We start from the raw sequence: 22526 nt of genomic DNA on the forward strand, positions 1-22526 counted from the left end.
GCAGCTGAGATGGGAAGACTTCTGGGAAGCATGAGTCTGGGAAGCTTGGTAGTGTGATCAAAGAGAGGGACTTCATTAAATTTTCTCCCCAATAGAGAACACAATGCATGATGGATTGTTGAAAGCCACACAAAGCCATTCAATGTGGTTTCTTTTTCTCCATTGCATGAGTTCTGGAAGTCCGTAGTGTCCAGACAGATCTAAAGGGGAACCAAAAGTCATCTGAATTAAAGAAAATGGGAACTCTTAACAATAAATCAAAATTAATGACTAGTTAGTTTAGAAATTACTTATTTTCCATAAAAGTCTTAAGTCTAGGTGCAAAGGTCGAAGTAACTGTAAGTCAATGAAATTGAGCCTAAATATTGTTCAGACAACCTGCATGAGTAAGAGAAGTAGGGCCACAGGGTAGCTGGTAAATACCCATCTAACAATAGCAACGAGTGATGTGGTCAGGTGTCACATTATGGTCACTTATCCAGGTGACAAAGAAAGCTGTAATGTGCTTATTCTTTGGGGAAAAAGGGTCATCAAAGAAGGGATGCAGTAATTACATCAATAGAAACTAAAACTCCACATATGTCCCAGCACACAACAAGATAAAAAGAAGAGAAGGAAACTTTAATCGCCAAATTAAATACCTCAATAAAAGAAAGCTACCACATTCACAGGTGGTGGTAATTCCATGAGCAGTGGCTGAAGAGGAAGCTAAAAATTACCAAGAGGGTTCATCATCACCTGTTCAGCAACAATAAGAGGGTCTAACTGGTGCCAAGGCTGGAGAACAAGGCAAACAGAATAACTTTGTAATAAATTAAAGGAGACAGACCTAGGTTAAACAGAATGTGATGCTGTCCCATTTCTTCCCCAAATACATGCCCTGGAGGCGATACTCTTGCCTGCTTTTTAGTGAGAGAGGTGAAATACTAAATCAAATTCATCCTCAACCTACCACGCCGCATCCACATTGTACCACATCTCAGGAAACTCCACTGATTCCCTCACACACACATACAAAGCACAACACAACATTGGCCCCACCTATCTCAAACGTTGCATTCACCTCCATCAGCCCTCCAGACACCTCTGCTCGACCAACTTATCACTGACACACAAACTGCATACACAAAAGCAAAGCAGTAGGTTGTGCCTTCTCCTACATTTCATACAAAGCATCTAATGACCTCCCACAGCAAATCAGAGTCTCCAAATCACTTCTAGAGTTCTACAAGAAGCTGAAGACCTGGCTTTTTGAACAATCTCCAGGAAGAACAATTCCAACTCAGCTGTGAAGCTACTAGATACCCTCACAGGTTATTATCGCACCATACAACTCTCCATAACATAACAATCGAAGGGAGGCAAATCGGTGTCTCACACTTGTTAAATGGTGCAATATTATAGTAAACTACCTGCAACTGCAGTGCTACGGTATAGTTATTTATAATGGAATCGCATTCTTTAGAGTTGTACCCTGCTGCCAGGGTTCTGGAGACCCAGCAGTACTTCCATTTGATTGCCCACTGCCTATGGGCTCCAAGCTAGTCCCTTCTCTAAATTTTAACAATCTGAGTCATCCTAGGAGCTTTCCAGACACAAGTGTACAGAAAATGCCTTCTACCACCTACTGATGCACTGTAGAATCCTACTTCTGTCACTCCCTCATTAACGGAGTGCCCTTGTTTCAGATAGGCTACTACAGCAATGGAATTAATGGAGCCCCGTCAGTTAAAACAATGGGCAAGCATCAAAAAGTGCAAGACAATGCCACCAAGCTCATCCTCAGTGAAGACAATATCTCACCTATAATGACATCACTCCACTGGCTATCAACCACCTTGAATACAACACTTCATCCCTCGTGTTGAAGGCCTCACGTTAAAGGCCTTACCTTCTTACCATTCCACTTGTTTACACTATATAGGCCAGTCAGAGTCTTTGTCCACACAGTATGATACATAGGTTTTGGCGAAAGAACTCCGCTTTGCTCTGAAAAAAGTCCAGCAAGGGCATCTTAATAGTGACTTCTTTAAATAATGCCATGCTCCGAATATGTCATGCAGTATGTAGTAATTTGACCCCATATTTTACACCTTCTAGAAAGGCCTGCTATATTTCGCTGGACTGGGAGTTTTGTATAACTGGCAAGAGAACTGCTGTGACATAGATGGTCTCAAACTGATGTCTGTGCCAAATAGTCTGTGTTTTCCTTAATAAAATTCTGAATTCATCCCTCCCTATTTGTTGAGGTAATTCTTCATGTTGGGATTGTCTCTCTAGATCTGGGTGGAGCTGGGAGAGAATGTGTGCAAAAGGGACCTGGACAGAAAGAAGGGACACTCTAAATTCTAGCAAGTTGATATAATATGCTTGCTCCTTGATGAACCATTTTCCATTACTAGTTATGATTTCCTTGATGGTGAAGTCATCATTATCAAACGAACAGGAAGTGATCTATAGAACAAACATCTGTTCAGTGACACCTCAAGGGCAGAGACAAACATTTCTCCTTTGGTAACAATAGTCTGCTGTCCTATTCGTCTGCACTCTGGCATCAGTGATCATCCAGACATTTTTGAATAGGCAGCATGTGAATTATGGAATTAATTTCTTATAATATGTGCAGCACTGCAGAGCCGAGGAGGAAGGAGACTGTGGTAAAAAATGAGAACTTAAGATGCAGATAGTTGTCATCTATCTCTCTGGGTATGACACAGTATGTTCTCTAATGAAAACATTCTTTTGATCTTTGAGTTCAAAACTGCCCTTTTTCTCATAGAGAAAGCATGTTTTGTTTTGCTAATAACTTTGGTGCCAGTTGACAAATCTTCACAAACATTTTTAAACTAGTTTGCCACTCACTCCAGGGGATGTGTGGAATGTTTTGTGGTGATTCGTCAAGCAGGGGCAGAAGAAAGGGGGGCATAACACTTTTTCCAATGTCTACGGGAGGGTTTTAAATTTTTAGACACTGCTACAGCCCGAACCGGTGAACTGAATTACACCAAGTTGGGAAGGACGCTAGATCTTGGTCCAGAAAGAGCACCTTTTCGTAATTCCGTGTAAATATGTTCAGTAGTTTAAGAGTTATTAAAGGATGATTGGGTGGCTGCAAATTTAAAGAAAAGTTGTAGTCATTTTGTTTCTCAGCTGGGCCCCTGGGAGAAATATTTAAAAAAAGAAAACACATAAGGGGTCAGGATACAAATATCCTGACCCCACAGAAAACATGGAGGGGTCTCTAAGGGACCCCTTTAGGCAATTAGCCAAATATTTTTTATTTGTGCCGCTACGCGGATGTAGCACAGCGCTCAGCCCGACCCAAAGTGCAAAATGGCAAAGGGTCCGCGGATCTGCAGGCTAAAAAAAATAAAATAAAACACATGTACCCACTCACATATCAACCCCCTGCAGCGCAAAGCCAGTGGCTGTGCATGGTGGTAATTGTATTAACGTATGGTAATGATATATTACTTTACATTTCTTTTTTAACTATAGAAATTCACTGAAACAGGGATGTTATAGTTAGTAGTCACGTTTTATACAACCATAGAAAGTCAGCAGATATAGTTATACTTATCTGAAGAAACTATAACTCGTGCTGTTAATTAAGTTTAGGCTACGAGTTATAGTTTAACATAAGTATAACTAAAAATAACGGCTGAATCTTTGAGGTTTTGTGTTGGCAAAAAGTGAACCTAACTATAACATTCCTGCAACCTTTGGTTTTTTTTCAGTGAGAAAATATATATATATATATATATATATATATATATATATATATATATATATATATATATATATATATATATATATATATATATATATATATACACACACACACACACACATAAAGTCCGCTTTCTGACAGCTTGTAGGGAAACAGATGAAAACATTGCTCCCACAAGCAGGGAGCTGCTATTTCAAGCAGCGCCCTGCTTGTGGGAGCAATGATGGCTCCCGTAGGATGTGGGGAGCTAGCTAGGACCATGGGGGCCTTGAGGCTCCACCGCAGTTTTTTTTTTTCTCTCTTTCTCTCTCTCTCTCTCTCTCTCTCTCTCTCCCTCTCTCTCTCTCTCTCCATCTCCCGCTCTCGATCCCCACATTGGGATGGAGGCCAGAGAAAGAGAGAGATTGTCATTGCAATGGTTTCTCCATGCAATGACTTGAGTGTCACACTGAACATCTGTTAGGTTCTAATGTCATAGGCATGTTTTGCTACACAGCACAAGAGAGACACTGGTGGCCTGCTGGTAAAGTGCATGAACTGTCACCCTGTCAGTTCAAAGTTCTAATCCTGGTTGCGTGTCTGTTTATTTACTAGTTCTTTTTAATATTAAAGGCCCTGGTGCACCCACTCAAATCCGCACTCAGACCCTCACGCACCCACTCACAGATCTACTCAGGCTCTCACACACCCACTCACAGACCCACTGAAACCCTCACGCACCCACTCACAGACCCACACAGACACTGATGCACCCACTCACAGACCCACTAAGACACTGACAGACCTGACTCACACCCAGTCACAACCTGTCATACCTATTGTCACACCCAGAGAGACAAGCTGTGGCCAACTGCTGCTGTGCACGGCCAAAGGCCATGTGTGAGGTTGGATGGTTAGGGGAGTTGGCTGCCCTAAGCCAACCCCCGCTGTGCATGGCCCCGACTGGATTAATGTACAGCAATGAAAATTACTTTACATAAAAAAATAAAAATAAATAGAAATTCACTGAAAAATACCAACGCTTATAGTTAGGACCTAGAATTTAAAAAAAACATAGAAAAGGGATGTTCTAGTTGGGCTAACATTTTAAACGTACAATACCACAGAAATTTGCCTGTTATAGTTAGTTATCTCAAGTAACTATAATTCGTACCCTAAGGTAACTATAACTTGTGCCCTTGCCATGCACTGCTAACTGCCCCACAAATTACGGCACTCATGATACCGATACCTTTGATAACATCATTGATAAGATCAATGTAAAATGTGCAGTAAAATGTTTGATGAAAATACTATGCGTGGCATGGTCCACTGCTCAGAATGGTTGGGTTACTGTAGGATATTCAACTGAGGGGGCCGAATCAATCAATAAGCTTATAAAGTCAACAGTGGAGACAAGTAGCCTGTCAGACCTAAGGGCATCATTTTCGGTTTAACATCTGAACCGATCCAGGTGCAAGAATTATACATGCTCGCAGTGAAACCCAGAAAATAATGCATTTTGGTTTTATTTTCAAAGGTGGGGCCGTTCCAACCACAAATGAAGTGTCTTGTGTCAATCATGATAAAACTAGAAAAGGGATTCTGAACCCCAATTGAAATTGCAGTTGGTATTTGTACTTAACAGACAGAACTTCCTTTGTTCATTCACGTGGACGTATGTAAAAGTAGTTACAATAAAGACCAAAAATACGTAAGTGACAAGTGAACTCAGAAAAAGGTCATCATAATATGTAATCTGTCAAAAACTCTTTGGTAGACGTTTCAGGAATGCCCTGAAATACTTAACCGGTTTTGATGTGGAATCTTTTACCTACATATTTAACACCTGTAAAAATACACTTCTTTTTAGTTTACTATAATTTAATAGTATTTAATTGAATCAGGTCCTTTGCGCTGGCGGTACATGCTCATTAGACTGGAATAAGAGCTAAAAGCAGTCCCAGAACATATCTCCTCCCCAGTTCGTATATTACCAGTTTGTGTAGCTGACATATGAACAAGATGGGCTATAGCTTCATTACACTACTAATCCCTGGAAGCAGTTCATGGTCTCCCTCTTTACAAGAGGGTCTGTCAATGTCTTGTGTGGCCAATCGCGGCACTAATTCCCATCTTTAATTAATTTAGGTGATCTGCTATACCCTGCAGCAACATCATTGGTAACTCCCAAAGCAGTATCGTGAAGCTATCTCACTGTCATTGTAAAACGTAGCTGTCCAAGTTCATCATCATTTCTCACAACTCTGTATGTTGCCCTCATTGTGCTGGACAGTCTGAGTTTGCTGAGGGTGCTCAATTATACAAAAAGCAAGCTATATTCAGAAGCTGGCTCAGGTCCTCTTCTGAGGCTGGTGGAAATATAGAGTTGTGTGAAGGACACATCGCTTTTACCTATATCCCAGGGAGAGGAGTCAAGAAATCCTCCACATTTAAATTCCATTAGGTGACCTATAACTTGGACCTATCATTTACCCATCTATGAATATATTCAAAGGTGATGCTGCATGTGCGTGTAGCACATATTGTGCTTATGTGCAGAGTGGAGGTTGTCCTATTGCAGACAGAGTGACAGTGGTGCAAGATGTTGAGTCACCTCCATGACACCATGAAATCTTGTCCTTCAATATGCTGTTCTCCTGCAGCCTATCTCTGATGGTCTATGGGAACTAACATAATGCCCCAGCAAGACCTTTTGACAGCTCTTTTAAAAACACATACCTATCAACTTGCTAATCCACCTGGAGAGTCCGGCCCTTTACTCCTCAAAGCCTCTTAAGGCGTCTCCTAAATGTTATAAAAGAGGCAAAAGCCTTCCGATGCCTATCCAAAGGAAAAAAACAAAAAAGGAGTACCTTCTAATGCCTATGGGGAGTTCTGAATAAAAGTCTAAATGTCTTGAGGAATTGTTTTCTGATATGCTAAGGTTTGAGAGCAACACTCACTGGCCACATAGGGCCACCGCTCCCTACAGAATTTGGAACTTTCTAGAAAGTACAAACACATCAATTAACAGTTTACGATATCCTCCTTAGCATATAAACATCTGTGATCTACTCCTTCCCATGCTGGTGGAGAAAGACTGGAAGTATGTGATATGCTCTTCTTAGCCACACCTATGAATTAGGAGCATAGCTTTAATTTCTTCCAGTGCATCAAGCTCGAGATAAAGGCTACCACACTCCCTCCCTGAGTCAAGTAGGTAGTAGTCCGGAAAAACTCTGCTGCACCAGCATAGAAGGAGGAACCACCAGGCACAGGACTCTCGACTTTGTTTTAACCCAAAAGGCTATAAACAGGCCTAGGACTAAGGAGGAAGCCCTGATATTTTAACGTACCCAAGAAGAGAAGAAAATGTTGCGACACCTTGACAAAAAAGAATGAGTCAGACAAGAACAGACAAGAATCAAAAATGAACATCTATTTTGCAAAAGGATCAAAGAAGTAAAAATTACCTTTTTGTAGTCTTATTCTCTGGTTTCAGCAGCTTACTTATGTGGAGATCATATGCATCAATACTGGATTACAAAACATTTCCTTGAGTATTATCTACCCACCAGTGATGCAAGGTGATGAAAGATGTCTTCATTGCGCATCCATCAGGGTCCATGGTTGATGACCTCTTAGCTAGCCTAAATGCACCACAACTGCAAAATGCCCAGTTCCAATTTTCTGGCCCACCCCCCAAAGGAATGAGACCTGCACCTGTTTGTTTTGGGTACTAAATTGGAGACTATGTCTCTCTAACAATCTTTGGGGTCTGATAATGATCCCAACTTCTAAGTTTTGTTTTGTTTGGGCAGGGCTAATAGCATGCTTGATGAAGCCATGGCAGATAGAGTGTTGACAATTTGAAAAACAGCTAAAGACAATTCCACCAGTACCTACACATGTAGCTAGTAAACATAGGCAAGTGCCTACTGATCATTCATTTGCATCTACCATCCTACACCAAAGTGAAGAGTTTTCCATCAGTTCCTCTTAACAAGGTGTTGGCCCTTGTTAAGTGATTTTCCGAAACTTCTTGCTTTTTCCTCCCAGTTTTTTTGTTGACTCTCTTTGCGTGGCCTTAGGACTCTGGGCACTTTCCCACTGTACTGCAGTGGGAAAATATACGCACCCTTCCAACACATGCCAGGAAGAGATGCTCATGTGTGTGGTTGTAGTGCTGTACCCTGGTGTGCACTGTAAAAATGTACACCACATACCTGGGGTGGGTACGTCCCTGGATACTAGTGGGACACTGAGCTGAGTGTGTCACCCACTAGAAGAGCCTGTGAACAATGTCTTAGGCATGACAGTACTGGCCTGTAGGGGAGCATGTGCGCGTGGCATCTCACATGCTGTGGCCAACCCTGAGCAGACCTTACGCTTCTCCTAGAGAACACTCTGGAGGGCAGAGCAGGTGGTAGGAATAAGGCAGGGCAGGTACACCAACTTGTGCCATGCCCAGGTAGGGAGGAACCCCCACATGGGTTTTACCTACCTAGGGAGTCGCCTTTTCCATAGGGTTAGCTCATTCTCTGGTAGTGGACTTAGGGCCCTGGGCATGGTTCCCCTGTGTACAGGGTGAAAATGCACGCACCCTTCCCCCACCGGTTAGGAAGTCGGGCTAACCCATGTACTGGACCTACCACTGCAGGTCAGTGTGTGACACTTGTGCCATGGTGCCCACTTACACAATGGCGGTTTAATATATACTGAGCCTGACACAGCAGGCCAGTGTGTGTGCTCTTGCACAAGAGCACTTAATAAGGTACCGAGCCTGCCATTGTTTCCCAGTTGTGCACACTTGGACAATGGGGGTTTCATATTTACTGAGCCTGGCACAGCTTGCCAATGGGTGCACACTTACGCAACGGGGTTTTCATACATATACTGAGCCTGTCACAGCAGACCTGTACCTGTATGGGCGCACTTGCACCTTTTTGGCGATTCTAAACTTGTGTCTAGCCTGCCCCTGCAGGCCTGTGTTTTTGCCAGGGCACAGGGCCCCAGGGAATGGACAATACCCATGTTTGTTCTCACTGCCCATAGGTTAACATAGGGAAAGGTTTATAATTAATCCTTGCTGCAACAGTGGATTGCAGTGGAGCAGCCTCATGATTTTTACTATCACTGGATACACAATGGAAAAATCCCTTCTCAGGGAAAAGGTGGTTTTGTCAATAATACCCTAGAAATGCCACTTCAAGAACGCGGACATTTCTATGTTCTAAAAACTCCCCATTCTCCAGCAACAGCTATAAAACCCGGGCAACTGGAACAACAGAACTCTGCCATTCGAGGGCCTGGCTGGATAGACTGGAAACTCATGTTTCTTTGAGCCACTTTACTCCTGGGTCTTCCAACTTGTTTCCAAGTCAATTGCATTCATGGTCCTTTAATGTTCCTTTAGATATATTAAGGCAAATCCACATTCCTTGACACATGATGGGACAGTCACTGACATATTTGCTCTATTCTCAGGAATGGCACATCAAAATAGTGAAGAAATTATTGAGGTCCTCTGATAAAAAAATGCCTCATCTTCAAGACAACTGAGGCTGAAAAAACAGTGATTCCCCCACCCCCAAAAGATGTTGAATGAACTTAGAAAAGAACTAGCAGCTGTGAAATGATACTTGCTTTGTTCGTTATTTCCACTGCTCTACTGTACCGGCCTATAAAGAGACATCACTTTCAAAGTCAATTGCTGTGGAAAACAGATTTTTGATAAGTCTCTAATGACTATAAAGTTATCAGACCACTTCATGTGATCTGGGGATAACATAATCTATACCTGAGCATTCCTTCTTAAACTAATGCATTCTGGGAGATGTAAAGCTATAATCTGTAAAAGTATGCCCAGAACTGCAACCAGGTGCCCCAGGCAACACCGAGCCATTTGGTTAACTCACTATCAAGAGCAATTAACTGTTGATTTATTCAGCTTCCTCTTATAATCCACGTTAAATGCCGGCAGTGTTTCTCAGAGGCATGATCCACTGCGTGAGTGATTTACAGAAGGATGGAAAAGAACCGGAGTTTAAAAATAACAATTAAGCTTCCGACTGAAGACAGGATTGGCAACTAGAGGACGGACACATCTAAAAACTATAGATTGGCCAAGCTTGTAAAGAGGAAAGTATGACTTTTCAAGGTTATAAGATACAGTTTCCCATTAAATTCAACACTACGTTCATTTTTCAATTAAATTTAAATGTATTTCTGGTGTTTCATTGTTAATTAAACCCATATATGATAATCACTGTAAAAGAAACAGGAAAGATGCAACTTACAATTTAAATTATTGTTAAAAATCACAGTGGGGTGGATAATACAATAAGTCAGTCCACTGTGTGTTTTACATAATAATTTGAATCAAAAGATTAAGTCCGTTTGGGTTGATTCAGATTTGATTAGCATGTTGGCGATATATGCTTGATCGTAACCACGTCCTGAGGTATGTCCTGGTGTCTTAATCATCTATTGTAGTAGTTCTTAACACATTTTCTTTAATTTGCAAATAAATATAAATTTAAAAAAAATAAAAAAAAAATTAATAGGTAGGCTGGAGCTTTTTTAAGTTCAAGGGAAGCCGCACATCATCCATACTATATTCTGTTTGATCACAGGCACTGCTCCTACTAATCAATTTCAGAATACTAATTTAATTTAGACTCCAATTTCCTTGACATTTACAGTACGTTGTAAAACTTTTAACTGTACATTTAGCCACTTTATTTATATACACTTTATTACCCTGTAAATAATATTTAATTTTCTAAGCAGCTGCGGACCCTCTGAGGAGGATTCACTGATTCCCAGGGGTCCCTGGACCACAGGCTGGGAACCACTGACAAACTGCTTCCAACTGTCTTGTAAACGGAGCATGTGCAAAAATATAGAGATAAATTTAACTAATCTGATGCTCAAGAATGTGTTGACAGGATTGAAGACTGCTATGACAGCCCGCCTGAATGTCCGGACTTTCAGGATGATAAATGGCTTGCGAGTCTGCAAGCTTCTAGGAGTGCAGGGCAGACACGGGATATATATGATTGTTTCAATTTTTCTTTTGCAGAGTCTACATTCATCTTCTGTTGGTGGTTTTTACCACTTTGTCACGAAGCCCAATATTGGCAGTACCCGAAAACTGGAATGACATGAAATTGTATTTATATAATTTGACTAATGAAATCCCAGGTACTGCTGTTTCTCTATCACATTGCAAGTGTTTCTGACTGTCCATTCGTGGATATAAGGCACCATTGCATTCTTGTTCTGCAGTCTGCTCAGCTTCCGAGCACTAGTTTTCACGTCCTTTTTTATTTTTATATGATTGAAGTAACAGTTCCATACCAGTGCGTGCAAGTTCCCAAAACCTTTTTCTAAGTAACAGTCGTGGGCGAAAGTCCGCTAGGGTCCAATAGCCCTTGCCATATAAGGTTATATAGGGTATTAGGACTTGATGCTCTCAGTCTGTGGAAAATCTTGAGAAATATACACTGTCTGGCCACAGATTAATTGAGAAGGCCAAATTCAATACAAACCTTCGCAGGGGAGGCCATTTTTGTTAGACGAATGACGGATTTATAGATTCTTGTCACTAGTGCATCCAGCAGCTACCCCTCCACACCCAGAATTAGTTTAGCTCCTTACGTGATTGTAGGAGTGAGTTTTGCCCTCATGATCGGAACCATTGGGCCCATGCTCAGGCCCCATAGGTTTTAAGATGAAGCTATTAAAGCTGCTTGCAGGGCATAAACTTTGGTTTTGATTTATATTTTTGTCACAGATATTGGCGTGGAATCTAGCCAAATGCCTTCGGTATTTATATTCCAGAGCTTTATTGGTGCAGTCGCCATTTATCTGTCATGCGCCCGGTTTATTGATCCTTTTTCCAGAGATGATGATTTTAGATTCTGCCAAACTGAATTCAAATTTGATTGAAGTGGTGTATTTTTTAAGTATGGTGATCAGCCTCAGAAGTCCACCTCTCGTTTTGCTCAGCATCACCAGATCATCCAGGTGTAGCAGATTAGATGTTTTCTCCTTAGCCTGGGAAGTGTGCATTTACCTAGTCCAATGCAGATTTAAGGTCTGAGATGTATAGATTACAGAGTAGTGGTTCCAAAAAACACCATTATTTTAAGCCTACCGTTTTAATGTTCCTGAGAAGGACCCTCCAACACCCAGTTTTATTATTGTCCAGGTGTCTGTATACAATAGTTCTATGGCTTTCAATAGCTTTGTTTGGAATTCCCCATGCACTCAGCTGTCCTCAAAGTATCTACCTCGGGATCCGGTCAAAGCACCCTTGAAGTCAATAAAGCACATATACAGAAGGGGAGTCCTCTCCTAGGGTGACCTTGCTGCTTGACCCTGGTAGCTGGACTTTAGCATTCGAGGTACACTATTAACTGAACTGGGCACTGCATCCATGTTTCTTGAAGTGCAATGAAATCGAACTGCAGCTCGTATCTTGCATAGCTGTAGTTGTTAAGCCCCCTATGTTTCAGGAACAGACGTTTAATGCCCTTACCTGCAGATGTGTAAAGTTCAGTGGAATTCAATTTCTCCTGGGTTTCACTGAGAGTGCGGCTGCAAGACAACTCCACTCAGAGCGAATGCAGCAAGATTGCAATGCTTTGTGTCGATTTGTTGATTCTGTAGCCTGACTGGCAGTGGAGAGGTGAGGTTACCAGTGGCTGATGATGTCAATACTGGCTCAACCGCACTTCTCAGGATTGACGTCGGCTTGAGCTTCAACGGTGGATCCCGTCTGGATAACGTGGAAAAAGGCATTTCCGTAATACTGAGAAATGCTTCTGCCCCAATTCCTTAACATGAATTTTCGTGAGTATGCTAACTTGGAAAGTTGTTGTGTACTGTGTTGTGACTGGTAATTCAACACAACGTAGTTTCACATAACACGTCTACTAATAAAGAGGCCTTAAAACATGCATTCAATTTTTTTTTTAAAGCTCAGACAGCATCATGCTAAAACGAAGAAGATGTTGGCACTGCAAAATTATGAATATATTACCTCCGCCACAAGAGCCTCAAGGGAAACTGGATCCATTCTGCTGTATGTTTTCCACAAATCCTCACTGACATCTAATAACTGCAAAATAAATGTAAATCGAGTCAAAATCAGTGCCCACATACTGAAGACAACAAGCAAAAATAGTTATTTTGTATTTATATGATGAACTGCACCACAACACTCCAGTTAATGTGCTTTATAGGGCTGATAAAAAAATGCCAGTTCTGCACAACATCCCAAGCAAATCCATACCAATTCTAGGATTTCTTTTTTTTTATTATGGCATTTTAATGTTGTAACCATTATCAAAGAATGTCCAGAGGCAGGTCGACAAAATCAATATACCAAACCAAAAGCAGTACAGAGTTTCTTTTGGTTTATGCATCCTCCATTACCATGCACTACCCTGCCCGCCCTTCCCCTTACAAGAGCATCATATAGTAAAGAACACATATAGGCTCAGTTAGATGTTAAAATCCTAGGTTTGGTTATCATCTGAGCGTTACTATAGCTCTTCTACGTTCAAACTGTTCTCCATGAACATTCAGAGGTTTCCCAAATAGCTTTAAAACACACAAGGTGTTTGGAGAATCTCCCAGCAAAGGTGGTCAATTAACGGCTTCCAAATAACTTTGAATTTGCTCCTCTCAGTCACTGGATCATAGCAAATAATTTTCACAGTTATCAAAGCCCACAGGTATTTTGCCCAACCAATTAGCGTAGAAGGGTCAACATTTTTCGAATGTGTTGCAATCGCGAAGTAGCATATGCATAGTAAGTAAGCTATTATTCTTCAATACACCTTAAATCCCCTCAGGCTCCATGAGTCCTTTGTTCACAGCAAAATCTGCGAACGACAAACATTGTAATGTTGGAGCTCCGGGCTTCTATCAGCCACTAGAAGCCCGGAGCACTTCATTGTCATCAATAGAGCTCCGATAATTCCAATGTCCTAATTAAACATAAATTAGTACAGGGTCTCCGTATTCTGAAATTGATCTGTTGGCCCTTGTATACACCTATACACAACCTGAACCAGGACTCCTGGGTTACTGTTGCACAAAGTATTTTTTTTTACTCATTGAGACATACAGGGGCGTTTTTGGGTATTGTATATGCATGATATAACATGGAGTAGAACTTTGAAACTAGTCTTTTTGTGGAGTCTTCTATTGTAAAACATTTGTCAAAAGACATTTAATTCTCCAACTGCTTCACTGTTGTCTGGGAGTAAGGCCCAATGGTAGATCTGAAAGTAGCTAACAAACTACTCTTTAACGGAGAATTCTTGCTGGCAGGTAAGGAAGGTCTCATTTCCCCTGTACAATACATATAGCACAACAATCAGCAGCCTTCCTCTCTCCATTTGATAAACACCTCCCCTTCCCGGTCTGGTGTGAAGTCTGGGTTACAATGTGTTAAAGTGTATGGTAAGGTTGTGGTCCCTGGGTTCAATGAGATTTTATTCCACACCTCTATGAGTAGTTGTGAGATTTCCAAAGTATAAGCTAATGCAGGTTTGTGTTGTGAAGGAAATCACTTTAAATCTGTAAGAGGTATGCACAGCTAGGCATGTTCCATATGTGGTCAGTGTTTCTTCTGTGTCTCGCTTGGCCCCTCAAACTTAACCTGCAAGTGGGCTACCATAACAGTTTCCTAGGTTCAATCAGTTAAGGCTTCCCTCCTTACTTCCTTTGCGCATTACTCTAAGTATCCTGGACTTTCCTTTATCACACCAGGTGAAGATATGAAAAGATTTTTTGAAGATCTGCAAGTTCCTTTTTAGGAGGAAGAACAGGGAGAGTGTAAAATAGGTTTAGTAATTATAGTAATAAATGTATCTTCATTATAATGACTCACTCCAACCATGCCATAAAAAGAGGGTGCTATCTTTTTTAAATCTCTTAATTTCATTGATACCGATCAGAGCAATTAGCTTTACATCGGCAAGGATTCATGTGTGTATGTAAATTCCCAGATATTTAATGTTATCTTTTGTCCACTTAAAGGGTGATATTGTGTCAGTTATATCTATTGTTTCTGGTTCTGTCACTATTCACCTTAGTTACGATTATGCCACGTTTACTTTAAATGCCACCAAATCCCTTTCATACTCATGTAGTATCCCCTTAACCAACCCGATTACTCTGGATTAAAGTCACTAGGACATTATTGGCATAGAGGAATATCATGTGTTGAACCGGGCCAAAGGACATCCCTTTTATTTCATTTTCCCCTCTAATATTAACATTTAGTGTTTCCACTATCAGGGCAAAGTGGAAAAGAGATAGGACCTGGTCCAGCTTCCGAGAAGAAGACAGACAGTGGATCTTACCTTGTTTACCACCACCCTTGCTTTTGAGTTACGTATGTCGACCATATATATTACGTATCACTGGCTTCGATCAGCTTTAGGGATCACATAATGTAGAAAAGGCCAGTTTCCTCAATCAAATGATTTTTTCACCATCAAGTGTGAGGAAGTATGCAGGATTTTCCTTTCATTCAATTTCCCAATAAGATGTAGGATCAACCCAGAAGCAATTATTCTCAACATGACTAGTCAGCATTGTGGTCAAATAATTTAGGACCTAGGTTGAACATGAAAATAGTTCTGTGGGAGGAACTCAGGTAGGGTTTACATAGCTGATCTGAATACAAAACCCATGCCTGCTCCTCTCATTGTTGGAGCTACAATCCCCAAGAAGGAATTGAACAGTTTAGTCAGACACTGGGCAATCTGGGTCTCACACTGCTCGTAAAAAATGCTAAAGAGACCATCTGGGTCTGAAGCCTAATTAGGAGGTAGATCTTTATGCACCCTCATTGCCTCCGACACAGTTTTTGTCCTTCCAATGTCAACATATCGAGAGTGTCCAATGGAGGGAAGTTTATGTTTTCAAAGAAATTATCTAGGTACTGAAATAAGACGTCATCTACTTCAATACAGTTCAGTTCAGAAGATCTCAAATTGAGTCAATCAAGAACAGACAGTTACATTATATCTAAAGGTTAAGCCTTTGGGCAGTTTTATTGATACTTTATCTGATAAATTGGCGAAAACAACGCACAATGTCTTAGTGCCAGATGGGTCCAGCCTCATTAATCTCTAACTACAATAAGAAATATTTCCAGATTGCCTAAAAATAAGTATCTCCATTTCTAAAAGAAAATAAATAAATACAAATTAAAAAAAAAAAAAAAATGATGATCCAGAGGACCTCAAGAACTACCACCCAGCATCAAGGCTTCCGTTTCTTGTCAAAATCCTCAAAGGTTTACACAATATTAAACTTGAACTAAAGCACAACAAACTGCTCAATGAGTTCCAGTGTGGGTTTATAGATGGTCAGAGTATGAAGACAATTATCTTGCAAATTATTGTTGATGCGCTCCTAATCATGGATAAAGGGAACCTGTTCCTACTAATTCTACTTGATCTCTCAGCAGATTTTTACACTTTCAACCATGAAATCCTTGTTTACATCTTAAAAGAGTACAGGGGCTTTGAAGGGAAATTCCTGCAGCTGTCTCGACAAGGACCCCTCGCCCCCAGGGGTTAGGCTCTAGCCCCCACCTTACTTTACCTCCATCTTAAAAAGTTAGGTTATTTCATAAAGGATTTTTGCATATCCTTTCACCAAAACATGGATGACAACCACATATATTTCACAATGTCATCTCCTGCTGATGTATCTCAACTGGCTTTAATTCTAGAGAAAATCAAATCCTGGATGACAATACACCACCTCAAGTTCAATCTCAAACCATAGAGTTTCTTCATATCTCGCTGCAGACATCATCTAAACTAATTCAGGACTGCCTAGGTTCTAATATTCCAGGCTGCTCTCTACAACTGATAACATCAAAGACTCCTAACCTCAGAATACCCCCAAGGCGCCAGACTAGATGATTCAGAAAAAGTTTCTTCAGCAATGCTCTTGCACACTGCTAGGTGGCAGCATGTGGTTCTGTGTTGATTATATACCATTTCGGAAGAGACCATGCAGAGCCACATACAAATGTCATCCCTATTTACTGATATCAGTTTCTTGCTCATCTCTTTATGCATCCTTAGACGGGGAATGTGAAGAAATTGTAGTACCTGTCCTTCCAGACCTGGCTGTCAAACAGCAGCGCTTCCTGAATGTATGCAATGATGCCTAAGTTGCAACCTGGCAGATGTCAAGGACAAGCACTTCACATGCGATTGCAGCCATAGCCCTCGTGGAAAAGGCCGTCAGACATTCTAGTGCTGTTTCTTGGGCAGCGTGCAGGAGGCCTTAGTGCAGAGGATTATTCATTTCAAGATGGTCCTCTTCTGGACAACCATCCCTTTCTTGGGCTCAGAGAGCTCCACAAACAGTTGATCGTCCACGCGGTGTTCCTTGGCGTGATCAATTCAAAAGCCTAAAGCCCTCTGGGGTCCAGCCAATTAAGCCTTTCCTCCTCTTTTATGCAGGGTGATATATTTCCCAGAGAGGAAAGGAGTTACAACTTCAGGCAAGAGGTTGCCTGAGTTCTTGACATCAGCTTGTCTGGAGTAGGGTGGATACACAGAGTGCCTGAAGCTCACACTGAGCTGGGGTAATTGCACTGAGAGCTAGCCTTCAAAGTCGATTAACGCAGGATGCAACTATGAATAGCCTCAAAAGACATGCACATGAAAAACGTTAAGACAAAATTAATGTTCCAATGTGGCACTACAAACTGCTTAGGAGGAAAAACTTGTGACAAGCCATTTCAAACATTTATCACAACAGGTGTTTTTAACAAGGATGGCTACTCTCAGCAAACGGAAAAAGGCCAAAAGGGCTGATAAATAATTTGAAGGGCTTGGTGGGCCAAACACAAAACAAACAAAATAACAGACCGTTTTGATTGTAATGGGTAAATGCTGTGGTTACCATGCAAGACCACATTGACTTCTTGGAAGTTAAGTCTATTGGCAAGGATGGCATCTATCACTTCTGGCAGCAGATCAAATGCAGTCAACTGCTGCTGCTCAATCTCCATGCATGAAGGTGTAGATTACTTAGATTTGGGTGGAAGATCCTGGTTTTTTGCTGAGACTGGTGGTCCAGTTGAAGTAGCAGCCTGATCAGAAAACAGGTGCTTACACCCAACAGCTCTGGCTACCACACTCTCCTGGCCCAATCCGAAACCACAAGACCTGGGTCTGGTGGTCACTGATCTTTTTCAGAAATCTGGGCAGGAGATGCAGAGGTAGAAAAACATATGAAAGTCCCAAGTTCCACTCCAGCTGTAAGGCATCTGGTAGTGAGTGTTCTCGCAGAAACTACAATGCACAAAAATCACTGTCACATTTGACAATGGTGAAAAGCCTTAGCCTTGGTTATACCCACTGACGGGATAGACACTGCACCACCTCAGGATGTAGATGCCACTTGTGATCTGCTTGACACTGTTTTGTTGAGCTTGTCCACTCTGGCATTCAAGGAACCCACCTTGTGGTTCACAATCAAGGATATCTGCTGATGCTTTAACCAAATGCAGAGGCACAGAACCTTCAGGCTCAGGACGTGGTATTGTCCATGAGGACCTGCACCAGCATCTCTGTGATAGAGAGTTGGCAGGCCATCAAGGTCAAGTGAATGCCAATCAACTCAATCAAGTTGATATGAGTAGTGGTTTCAACAAAGACCAGGGTTCTCTGATCTCCACTTCATCCAGACGGCTTCCAAAACCCAGCAGTGATGCAGCCCTTCCTCACTGTAGTCTAGGTACATGCAAATTTGCATCCTGCAGGTCCAAGGACACCATCCACTTACTAAGATCCAGTTCAGACAGGATCTTGGCCAGCGTAAGCATTTTTAATGTGTCCTTTTGCATGAAGACATTCAGAGGTCAAAAATCTAAAATTAGTCTAAGTTCCCTTATCCTTCTTCAGCACAAGTAAACAGCAATAGTGGCAACCCTCTCCTATTCCTGACTCGGAACACTCTTATTAGCTCCTTTGCAACAGAATGAACAGGTGTTCTTGGAGAGTCGCTCAGTTGTTTTAGGGGCAAGGGGGGGATTTGGCAGAGCAGAAAGAAAGGGTAGGTCATAGCCATACCGGATAAATTGAAGGAATCATCTGTCAGATGTGACAGATAGCCACCCTAGGGTTAAACGCTGGATCCTGCCTCCCACGGGTGGTTGTGAGACACAAATGGCAAACTATAACAGCTTGGTGGTTGCTGCCGCAGTGGAGGGTAGACAAATGTTGGCTACAGACTGGACTCCTCCAGTAGCCTTGGAATTTCCTGAACTGGAAAAGGAACTGTTTGGCAGGGGTCAAAAGCCAGAGAGCGTTCCATGGCTCTACTTTGGTGAAATGGCCCAAGGAAGAATCTGCTGTCTTGCTGCAGGCGTTAGCCATCAAAAGGCATATACATTAGAGAGGCACGTCAGTCTACAGAAAATCCTGTGGAGCACATCCACGCACGACAGAGGAGCATCACACTTGTGTAAACCGCCCATCCCAGACACACAGTAATATCAAGGCCAGGACAAATCATGCATTTGGCTGCGTCTTGGCCATCCTAAACTGTTTGAACAAGTGAGGTCCTAAAGTCTTCTTGGACCATAAGCAAGCTCTTGCTGACTATGTCCCAGACAGCAATCATATATTGGCCCGATAAGCAAGCTGTATTGATCAATGTCATGCTAGTCTAACTGAGGAGAACATTTGTTTCCCAAATGCTTCAATCCCTTAGACTGCCTATCAGGAAACGTTGTGGGCAATGAACTGGAATTAAACGTGCTGGTGGAAGCCTGAACAACCAGACTCTCTGGATTTTGTTGTTTAGCAAGAAAGAAAAATTGTAAGCTGGCGGTCTGTGACTGCTGGCCACCTACCTATGTACCAGTGGACAAGAACCGGGATCTGACCAGGTGCCTATTAGGTTATCAGTGAGGGCCTCAGTGAAGGGGAGCAAAGGAGTACATGTGGCTGGTCCAGGCTTTAGGGCAGTTATAAGTTAAAGACCTCAGTTGCTCTTTAAACTACCACTGTAAATGATGCACTCTATCCTATTGTGGTCGATATTGCAAATTAAACATTGCCTCATGGAAAGAATGAAGAACACTGGCGTCTTCTAAGCCCAAGTAAAAAATGTAATCACAACGAGGGGGGAGATCATACCCATCCTCCACAAGCACCACCCCCCCATCATCTTTAGGAGGTGGTAAGCTTTGGTAAGAATCAGAGAAAGTGACGTTTCTGATGGCACGTCTGACCTAGTAGAGGAGCTGGATGAGTCAGCCTGTATGGCACCAGCAGCACTTAACTAACTTCATATTTTAACTGTGGTCTGGATAGGGCTGTAGTTGTTTGTGGGTCAGACTAGGAAATAAGCCCCAGATCCGCCACCAGCTCCGGTGCTGTTAGTATCATTCATTGACAAAAGGAAAGACAGACAGATCGTGGATGCCAGATGGAAGCCTGTACTGAAGTCGGCACAGGGTCCCTAGCACATGCAAAAAGGTCAGAAGGCACTGAGAATGGATCCGTTAATGGTTATCCAACAGGGTGCTCCTGCCAGAGGCGTGCCAGATGGAGCTGGCAGAACAACAAATAACAGCATTGTCGCAAAGTACCCTCTGTTTGGCATAGTACCCCCAATTTCTGTCTGATGTCAGTGTGTTTGACTGTGTTCACTGGGATGCTGCTAATCAGGACCCCAGTGATTATGCTCTCCCTCCTCTACATTTTGTCACTGCATACTGGTAACCCAGGATTTCACACAAAATTGCCATACTGGTCCGAAGCAGGAATCCTCTGCATCCTTTACTACACATTCTTACCGATGAAACTGCATCTGGACCCTCCAGGAACTCTACAACTGCAATAAAGAAGCAAAGATTACTTCTGCAACATTGTATCTACAGCTCCTGCCAGCAATTGCAGCTGTTTCCAAGTCGTGCATCCTTCGAGGACTGCCTTTCTTCAGCCTGCACCAGAAGAACAAAGGAATCTCCCCTGAAGTGAAGGAGTCACTTCCCTGCTTCAGCAGGCACCCCTCTGCAGTGATGACTGTGGCTTGGGTTCCTTCTCCTGAACAAGTGCGTGGATCCAGCAACAAGGGTGGTGGACTGAAGTTGTCCAGACGTCCAACTTTGGTGGGGGTAACAGCTGGCCTCCCCACGCAAGATAGTATCACCGCATTTTTTGAAGTTGCCAAGACTTGTTGGCATCCTTCTACGAAGTTCTTCATGCACCGTGCAGCTCCGGCCCCCAGCAATCCTTCTTGCGACGCACAGCCTCCTGCATGGTTCTCCGGCGGCGTGGTATCCCTTTGTGTAGTGCTCCATGGGCCTCCTTTTGCACCCTTTTTGTCCCCATGCCGTGGGACTCCTGTGCGTGCTGCCTGGCCTTTTCAGGGCTCTTTGAGTTGCTGAGAGCCCCCTCTGTCTCTCCCTCCTGTGTAGAGTCCACCAGGTCCCTCTTGGTCCCGGGCAGTGCCATTTTCCGCTAACCGCGAGCTTTGCGTGTGCCAAGGCTTGTTGGCGGAATCCAGCGAAGCAAACCAGACTGCATTCATCCATCTGGCGTGGGACATATTCTGCACCAACTAGGAACCCGCATCTGTCTTCTTGGGTGCAATACTGACTGTTGTTCCTCACCAGTGGTTCCTCTTTTGCACCTTCATCTGGGTTAGCAGGGGCTCCTGTTCTCCCTGGACTCTTCAGTCCTTCTTCGACTTGGTCCCCTTCTTCCACAGGTCTTCAGGTCCAGGAATCCATTGTTGGTGTCTTGCAGTCTCTTCTGGTTCTTGCATAATCTTCTTTCTCGTATTCTTGTGTGTTCTAGGAAAGTTACTGTGATTTACTCCTGCTTTCCTGGGCTCTGGGGTGGGTTCTATTACTTACCTTTGGTGTTTTGTAATACTCCCAGCTCCCCTCTACACACTACACTTGCCTAGGTGGAAAACAGATTTTCGCATTCCACTTACTTAGTATATTGTTTGTGTTCCCACTGTGCCCATTTCGAACTATTGTGATTTTCATTATTTGCACTGTTTTCTGACTGTTTTTTACAGCTATTTCTGCGTACTAGTGTATATAATTTGTGTATTACTTACCTCCTAAGAGTGCAGACTTTGGTATTTTTGGCATTTGTGTCACCAAAACAAAGTACCTTTATTTTTGCAACGCTGAGTATTTTCTTTCATGTGTGTGAGTACTGTGTGGCTTCATGGGTATTGCATACGCTTTGCATGTCTCCTAGTTAGGCCTTGGCTGCTCATCCACACTACCCCTAGGGAGCCTGGCTTCTAGACACCGTCTACATTTCACTAATAAGGAATAACTGGACCTAGTGTAAGTATGTTCGGTATCCACTACAAACCAGGCCAGCCTCCTCCATGCACTAAGCCTCATTAAAAGAGTCAATTTGCTGCAGCACTGCCAATGACTCGAGAAATTCTGGGCTCTTCAGAATCAATTGTAGAATCTGCTACTCAACTAGAATTTTGGAGGGAGACAGACCAACAGCAAGATACCCTTGCATCTCCTCTTTTGATAGAGAGTGGTGGAATGGGGTTTAGTCCCGATTTGCTTTCTTGTACTTGCATTTGGACTTTGATTTTGACTTGCGAGAGGACTTGAGCTGTGAAGTAGATCTCGCAGTGGAATGGCACTGGGAGCGTTAACAAGTTTGCACCCTTGACTTGGAGCAGGACATACACAAGGTCCATGACTTGTTCTTTGGGAAATGCATAGCTTTGCTTTTCAGATCGCCTTTCGATGCATGAGGGC

At 42.5% G+C, this 22526-nt stretch overlaps 1 protein-coding gene across 1 annotated transcript in view; it reads right to left on the reverse strand.

The window, feature by feature from the left end:
• The window catches only part of DNAAF9 (dynein axonemal assembly factor 9), a 597478-nt gene that overhangs the window by 423342 nt on the left and 151610 nt on the right, over positions 1-22526 (reverse strand). Inside the window, exon 7 of the mRNA XM_069205040.1 lies at positions 12762-12839. Coding sequence (XP_069061141.1) covers positions 12762-12839 — 78 coding nt within the window. The remainder of the gene's footprint in view (positions 1-12761; positions 12840-22526) is intronic.

The sequence above is a fragment of the Pleurodeles waltl genome, chromosome 1_2, assembly GCF_031143425.1.
Source record: "Pleurodeles waltl isolate 20211129_DDA chromosome 1_2, aPleWal1.hap1.20221129, whole genome shotgun sequence".
NCBI lineage: Eukaryota > Metazoa > Chordata > Amphibia > Caudata > Salamandridae > Pleurodeles > Pleurodeles waltl.